Raw genomic sequence first — 8,106 nt, forward strand, 5'->3', positions numbered from 1 at the left:
AAAAATCCTCTTCTGCCTTGACCATTTTACTAAACACTAAGGGTGCATTTGATTACTTTAGATCTAAGATCCAAAGTATTTTAACTAGTGATCCTTGGATTAGAGATCCGAGGATTCATACCCCATCGGACTTTAAATTCGTGATTTTTTTTTTTGTGGACTGTTTTGAAATCCTCCATTGGACTGAAGGTTAGATTGGGCCCCATGCCTTGATCTACAAGATCTGAGGTATTCAAACACACCCTAAGATGGTTCCCAGTTTGTCTCAGGCTCCTCACCCGAGTTAATGGTGTTATCGCGTTTGCTCATATTTCAGAATAAAAACAAAAAACAAAATATTATTCAACGAAAGGGTTCTCTCTCTCTCTCTCTCTCTCTCTCTCTCTCTCTCCTAACACCAACACCATCACCATCACCGCAGCAGCAGAGCTCAGAAGAGAAAGAGGAAGATTTCGGAAGAAGGCCAAGACTCTCTCTGTCCCATCCTCAACGCCATTGCTGTAACAGGAGAGCTTGGAAGAGTTCATCTGAATATAAGGGCATTACGGCCTGGTCCAACACCAATGTAATGAATTGGGACACCAACAAGTTGTTCTATTCTTTCTATGTAACGTTGTGCAGCACCAGGTAGATTCTTGAATTCTCTAACACCAGATATGTCACACTGCCATCCGGGCATAGTTTCGTACAAAACCTTGGCATAAAAAAAAGACAGTGCTGGTTAGAAATTGTAGAGCTTGAACTAGCACGTTGATTCTCTTCTACAAAAAAGAAAAAGTACTGCAAAGTGATTCAAAAAATATTTTTTACCAATGCAGCTACAAGAAAACTTGAAGCTGTTCAGGCCCTTAACTGCACTACAGGCTGAACTGAACAGGTTGAGCCAGCTAGTAGAACCTACTGTTGGCTTAATTTTGAGAATATATATACATATACAGAGTCGGTCACCCTATAAATAATCACTCAAAGGCATACATACCTGAAGTTTGTCGAGTCTTGCTTTCTCGGACGGGAAGATATCAATAACCATTCCCGTACTATCTATGTAGGATACACCCAACTTTAGTTCGGAAAATTGTGACAAAACATCCAATTTAGAGATGCTCAATGATGTGCAACCGTTGATTTTGCAGGCATACTTCAACTGAGTGGTGTCAAGCCACCCGCATCGACGTACACGACCTGTGGTCGTTCCTAACTCGTGACCCCACTTTCGGAGAGTATCTCTCACGTCCCCAACGTCCTCTGTTGGCAACGGACCTTGGCCGACTCTTGTGGTGTAAGAATTCGCCTGCATAGGAGGAACAAGTAGTAAGTGAACTGCAAAAAACTATAAAGACAAGGGTGTCACCTTAGAGCTTGTTCAGGTTTGGATGATATATTGGACTGCCGGAATTTGGTTTTTCTGGGTCTCACAGCCACCAACCTCTCCGTCCGAATTCTGGCGTCTGGGAAAAGTGAGGGGAGGAATGGGGTTGGGGGCGAGAAAGAGGCAGGAAGAGAGTGTCGGGTCGGGGGGAGTCTTTCACTTTTTTTTTTTTTAAATTGGTTCCCCATCCCTGTTCTTTTCGTAACCGGGTGAAACCGAAATTACAAACTAAAACGGATGCGGCAGACACAGTCCTGCACATTTGCAGCATCTTGTTTGTTGATTTCACCTGCCCCCGCCCGCTGCTGCACCGTCCCATTTCGGGCGGGGGACAGTGCATATCAAACGTGCCCTTGTAGAGCTCACAACACAAATCAAGCACTTACCACTCCAATCACTCGACTCAAGTGCTTCGGAGCTATTCCAAGTCCCGTACAGAATGCACCAGCTGTTGTGTTAGAGGATGTCACGTATGGATAGGTTCCACAGTCTATATCAAGCATCGTCCCTTGGTTCCCTTCAATTAGTATCTTCTTTTTCTGTGATATACACTCGTTTAGCATCCACACAGTGTCCACAATAAAAGTGTCTAGGCGCTCAGCAAATCTCTTATATTCCTCAATCAGACTTTTTAGCCTCCCTGAGCTATATTCTAATCCCCCGAACCTCGACTGAATATCCGTGAGGAGAAACTCAACTTTTTCACTGAAAATGTCCATATCCCTTAGATCACCAACTCGCACACCGATTCTGTTGGCTTTAGTTGAGTAACAAGGGCCAATGCCCCTTCTTGTGGTGCCAATAAAAGACTCCACCAGCTCAGCTTCCCTAAGCCCATCAACTACCTTGTGGAAGTCAAATAATAGATGAGCCCTATCGGATATCAGAATCCTCCCACTGCACACAATATCGTTTGATTCCAGGTAATTGATTTCCTCAAAGAGCTTCGGTATGTCCACTACAACTCCATTCCCAATTACACAAGTTACTTGCTCGTTAAGTATTCCACAAGGAACGAGATTGAAAACAAATTTTTTCCCCTCCTCGTTGTAGATAGTATGTCCGGCGTTCGCTCCACCCTGGCATTATAAACAACAAAATTATTTTTTTTGAACTTTTTTATAACCCAAGGTTGCAAAACTAGGAAGCCAAAGCAGAAAATGACATGGGAAGTGAAAGCCAGAAGCGAGTCATTTTGAAATTTATAGGAAGTGAGAAAATAAGTATGATTTTGAAAGCCAAATATAAATAAAAAATGAAGCAATATGGTAACTGAATAAGAATAAAAAAAAGAAGCAAATAAAACCTAAAATAAAATTGATTATTCTTATATTTTGATTTTTCAATAAAAGAGTTAATTTTTTGTTAAAATCTAACAATGATGTTTACCAATTTAGACAAAGTATATAGGAAGTGAGTGAAAGGGTAAGAGGAAATACATGAAAAACATAAAAAAAATATGAGAAAAGCATATAAAAAATATATAACATGTGTGTGGTAAGCATAGAAGAAGCATGGGGGAATCAAAATTCTCATGAAGTTTCAGAAGCAAGGAGTATTACGCTTTCGAAGTGAGTTTTTGGGAAGTGTGGTTCCACCTATCTAAGAAGCTTTCAATAACTCTGTTAATTATAACCAATGAATATATATATATATATATATATAATCTATTTTTTAAGTTTTTTGCAAATCTAAGCCTGCAAATGCATTGGACGTGGTCCATTTGCTTGGAATCGATTATTGGATCATTGAATTAAGAAATATAATTTTGTATGCTTGAATATTTATGAAATTTTTGAGCGATTGATTTTTTTAAGCCTTAAGAGATCCTTCTTATACATCGTAATCATATGATCTAAGAGCCTATTTCTATAAAACCAAACTTCTAGATGGCATCCTTATGATAAAATTTTAGAAATAAATAAATAAAAAACTATAAAAATCATGGTGCATACCAATTTACATTTTTTATTTACTTATTCTAATTACCGTGTGCGTATATGTATATATACATGCAAACAGTAAATAAAGAGTTGAGAAACTATAGATGTCACAACAAGCAATGTGCAGTAGCAGTTATAGGTGTGAAAATTACATTGAGGACATAACCAGGATATGCTTTTGGCAATGATTTTATGCTTGTCATTCACATACATGGCTACTAAGATACCACTCTCACTTCTTTGGGAACTTTATAGCAATCAATTTCAAAAGGTGCAAGTGAAACCAAAATAAGAATAGGCAACTGTGCCTTAAGCTCCTAAAACCCAAATGATCCACCCACTTGAATAGTGAAGCATATTCATATTAGTTGGAACTGACATCTGGATCCTAGACTAAGAAACATATCAAACTTAGACTTGCATTTTGACCAGATCCAACATCAAAGTCAGACCGGATCTAGGTCCATGCTCTGATAGCAAGAACCAAATCTCATAAAAACTAAAAGGACGTTAAAAATTGCATATCTGAGTCAGCTCTCAGTCTAGACATCTGGTTTGTACTTTGATAAAACCAAGACCATCTTTATCTAATATTTAATTTATAGTGGACCAGATCTGATTGGTTGTGAGACTCGTACTTCAGCAATGAATCACACTACAAGAAACATGTGGATTAGCGACGACCTAAATCTGTCGCTAATCCGACGCTAATCCATCGCTAAACTATTTAGCGTCGGATTAGCGACAGATAGCTTTCATCACGAATTTTTTGATGCTAAGTAGTGCCAGAACTTATCTGCCGCTAATTTTGTCGCTAATTTGCGACGGATATTATTCATCGCAAGTCCTTCGCTATTTTAAATTAGAGATGGATAATATCCGTCGCTAATTCGTCGTTAAATTTAAAAAAAAATAAAAAAAATTGCTCGCTGCCGGCGCGTTCTCAGGCAGGGAGCAATTTTTTTTGCACAGAACCGGCGCATTCCGGCGTCAGGACGCTCTTCCACAGTGAGGATGGTTTAAATCGAACTGGGGCAGAGTTCTCTGCTCTTCTTTATGTTTCCTAGTTTGCGGGCAGGGCATACGAGTTCTCGATTTCCCGTCGAGGAAGCACGCGAAGGAAGAACGAGAGGAACAAGTTCCTGTTTGGATGAGAACTAGGGTTGGCCTAGAAGAGAGGGAGAAGGAGATGATGCACGCGATCTAGCTGTCTCTGAAGAAATCCCTGAGGTGCACCGTCAATCCCGGAGCGGTCTTCTTGCCGAAGAAGCTCAAATCGGACGGTCGCGGAGAGGCTCGCGTTCCCAAGAACGGTGGAGTTCATGCGGGAGATGGAGAGGCCATCATTGCGAGGGATGGAGGCCGTTGACCGGATCCCGGCCGGAATAGGTTCTCCGGCGAGTCCCTTCTCTTTTTCTTCCTCCCGTCGTTTTTTCTGATAATCTAAAACCAAGACGGCCTTCTAGGCGAGAAGGCGAGAAGACGTTGGTCGGTCTGAATTGGTGGCACTTCACCCATTTATTGAAAATCTCTCTGAATCGGTTTAATATTCTGTGGTGAAAAAACACAGGGAAGAAAATTTTCGAACGGGGGGAGGGAAAATTTCGCGCCTCAGGCGAGACAGTTTTAAATCGAAAATTAGCGACGGAATTAGCGAGGGAATTTTTCAGTCCTTAATCCGTCGCTAATTAGAGACAGATTAGGGACGGAAAAATTCCCTCACTAATTCCGTCGCTAATTATCATTTTTTGTAGTGTTTTGGCGACGAAAAAACGTTGTCGCTAATTCATCGCTAATTAACGACGAAAATATTTTCGTCGCTAATTTTGCAAATATTTCAAATGTTAGCGACAAATAGTATTCGCTCGCTAATCCGTCACAAATTTGCGAGGAAAAAAATTCGTCGCAAATTTCTGTAGCTAATTAGCATTTTTCTTGTAGTGTCATATTACTTAAAACGCGAAGCTTAATCGGATCTTCTTATTTATCGTCGTACCCGGACCCTATAGGGTTTGGTTCAGGTTGAGTAACCCGACCCGTTGACAGCCTATGTAGGCCGGCAGTAACCAAGGTTGATTCTGCCGAAATGGTAAAAATAGGGCGACTTATGGAGTTATTGGGACCAGCCCTTGTTTAGTTTTTGCATAAGAAGTTCTAATAATTCCAGACAGGTTCCACTCATCGCCTATGTCATCCTCCATCTTCATAACCCTCTTAAATCTAGATGCAAATTGTTTTGATCAAATCTGACCTTCTATATGGATTCAGTATGATCTATTTAATGAGAATCGACCTTTCTATCGTATTTTTTTATGAAAAAATATGATTTTTTTAAATCATAAAATCGTATATTTTGTCAACCGTTGATTTTTTAATCATCAAAAAATCCTGCAGACAAGTCGGATTTTGGTGATTTAAATGAGAATATACGTATTGAATTTCATATTGTTGCTGCAATTATTATTCAGAGGGTTTTTCTATGAGCAATGAAGCAGCGAACCCTTTGATGGAGTAGAGGGAACGATGGTTGTGCTGAGTAGGGATCAGTAAAAATGGAGGAGTGTTGGGAAAGAAAATATAATAAACCCTCGAGAGAGTCGACTTCCAATACAAGAGAGAGAGAGAGCCGAAATAAACATCAAGGCAGGGGATGAACAAAAAGTTAAACCCGCGAAAACAAAAAAACAACTACAGACCCAATACAAAGAACTGAAAGCACGAAGGCAAAACATAAAAAAATAAAACACAGAGATCAGACAGGTTATTGTAAAAGAGAAGGCGGCTGAAAGGGGTGGATAACATGAGAGTAAAGGCGTAGAATTGCCTCCACATCAGCCAAGATGCAATGGGCGATCTTATTGAGAAAGAGAGGAGTATGTGGGGAAAGTGGGGTCGGAGGAGGTGGCACAGTTTCGGGTCGCCAGATCGACTTCTCCCGTTGGAAACTCTCGGCCGGTAGGGGATGAGTGAAACCAATTTGGTATAATTCAAACTGTTTGATAACTTTGCTCGTCAACATTTGTTCTCTGTTACAAGTTTTCTCGTTGCTTTCTTTGTGTCAAACAACTCAAGAGAGAGAGAGAGAGAGAGACATTACCTGGCAGCGAGCGACAATGTCGACATCCTTAGAAAGGATGTCAACCATCTTCCCTTTGCCTTCGCTGCCCCATTGGCAGCCGAGAACACCGGTGACTTCACCCACCGTGTCAACTCCACCAGAAGAGCATCTCACTTTCCGGTAACATCCTTGTTGTTTTGTAAAAAAGCGTTCACGAATGAAATAGAAAGTGGAACAAGGGGAGGAGGGAAGATGTAGGCCGACGTTACCGTTTGGCCTTGTGCTTAAGGGAAGAACAAGGGCCATGAGGCTGATGAATTGGAAGATTTGCTGAGAGGGTGTGCAACTGCAGGTAGAGAAGACAGAGAGAGAAGCAATGAGAGAAGGATGTGCGGAAGCAGATGGGGAAGCATGGTTTTAAAGAAGTATTCCAGAAAAAAGAAGGCATCATTTCCTAAAGGGACCGTAAGTTAGTGAGAGGCCACACAAAATAGACAACACATCAGGTGTTCTGTCCACGAAAAATGCTATGGGCGACCCCATGCAAGTCGCCATAGCAGCCAGCATCAATTGGAAATCTCCACTTGTGGGCCGCTAGATGCTTCTACCGATAGAATAATGCAAAAAGATTATCTCTCTCTTTCCATAGTTAACTAAATTAATGCATAGGATAATAACCATTGGAACATCGCATTATTGAGTGGGCCTTGTTCACACATCATAGCAATTCTTTTTTTTTTTTTTTTGCAACGTCATTTTTTAATAATTTTTCAATGTCCTCGATATTCTTCATCACCATTGATTGTTACTGTCACTAGTAATTGGTAAGTAACACTCTTTTTGCATCAACGATACTGTCACCTACTCACCTTAGAATCAAACAATTACGACCACCAAACTCTTGCGTACCTTAGAATGAAACAAACTTCAGCGTAAAGGATAAGAATGGGATGAGTTGATAAGCCGAGCTGGCAACGTTTTCTTTCCTCCATTAGTTTTCATGACCCAAAAGTAAAATTTATAAAGTTAATCTCAATCTTATTTGTGTGAGATTTGCTTTCTCGTAAGAATTAAAATCTCATGACATTTCGAAAGAATATCTTTTAAAAATTATTTTTACTTTTTAAAAACACAACCGAACCAAAGCAGATCAGGTCACGCTGAACATGAGCATTTATGCTCATGCCCACATCGTGGCCATCCGATTTACATTTTAAAAAGCTCAAAAATCAACAAAACCAAGTGGCATTCATCCAAAATGCAAACAGACGGCCACGATGTCGGCATGAGAAAAAAAAACTCATATTCAGCATGACCTGATGTGCTTCCCAACCGAACATACCCTTCATGTCACTTTTTAGTCATGCTTGCCCGCTTATAATATTAGGTATGGATATTATTAATATTATTAGTGTTTATGCATCTCAAGTAGGTTTAGATGATTCTATTAAGCGTCAATTTTGGAAAGATTTAGATGGAGTAGTACAAGGGATATCTTATGGAGAAAAGCTTTTTTATTAGCGGTGACCTTAATGAATATGTAGCCATTAGTAGGGATGGATTTGAGAGAATCCATGGAGGCTATAGTATAGGAGAAAGAAACGAAAGTAGAGAAAGGATTTTAGATTTTGGTTTTTCCTATGATATGATCTTAGCAAACACTTGGTTTAGGAAGAGGGAGTCTCACCTAGTAACATTTAAAAGTGGGGTTAATACGAGTCAGATGGATTTTTTCT

The 8,106-nt window shown here is 40.1% G+C and overlaps 1 protein-coding gene across 1 annotated transcript; it reads right to left on the bottom strand.

Moving 5' to 3' along the window:
* Window positions 1-413: 413 nt before the first annotated feature.
* LOC149827452 (adenylosuccinate synthetase, chloroplastic-like) lies at window positions 414-6,701 on the bottom strand. Its single transcript, XM_090020322.1, has 4 exons — window positions 6,410-6,701; window positions 1,756-2,448; window positions 980-1,291; window positions 414-694 (listed from the first exon to the last, which is right to left on the bottom strand). The coding sequence occupies exons 1-4, from the start codon at window positions 6,674-6,676 to the stop codon at window positions 524-526; spliced, it is 1,443 nt and encodes a 480-aa protein (XP_089876448.1). The 5' UTR covers window positions 6,677-6,701; the 3' UTR covers window positions 414-523.
* Window positions 6,702-8,106: the final 1,405 nt, after the last annotated feature.

Source organism: Nuphar pumila, chromosome 10, assembly GCF_984573655.1.
Source record: "Nuphar pumila chromosome 10, dmNupPumi1.hap1.1, whole genome shotgun sequence".
In the NCBI taxonomy this organism is placed as follows: domain Eukaryota; kingdom Viridiplantae; phylum Streptophyta; class Magnoliopsida; order Nymphaeales; family Nymphaeaceae; genus Nuphar; species Nuphar pumila.

Coding starts and splice junctions, on each gene's coding strand:
- LOC149827452 (XM_090020322.1), bottom strand. CDS start 6,676: ATGGCCCTTGTTCTTCCCTTAAGCACAAGGCCAAACGGTAACGTCGGC. Junction 1,292..1,755: donor TGAGTCGAGTGATTGGAGTG/GTAAGTGCTTGA, acceptor CCTCCTATGCAG/GCGAATTCTTACACCACAAG. Junction 695..979: donor CAAGACTCGACAAACTTCAG/GTATGTATGCCT, acceptor TTTTATGCCAAG/GTTTTGTACGAAACTATGCC.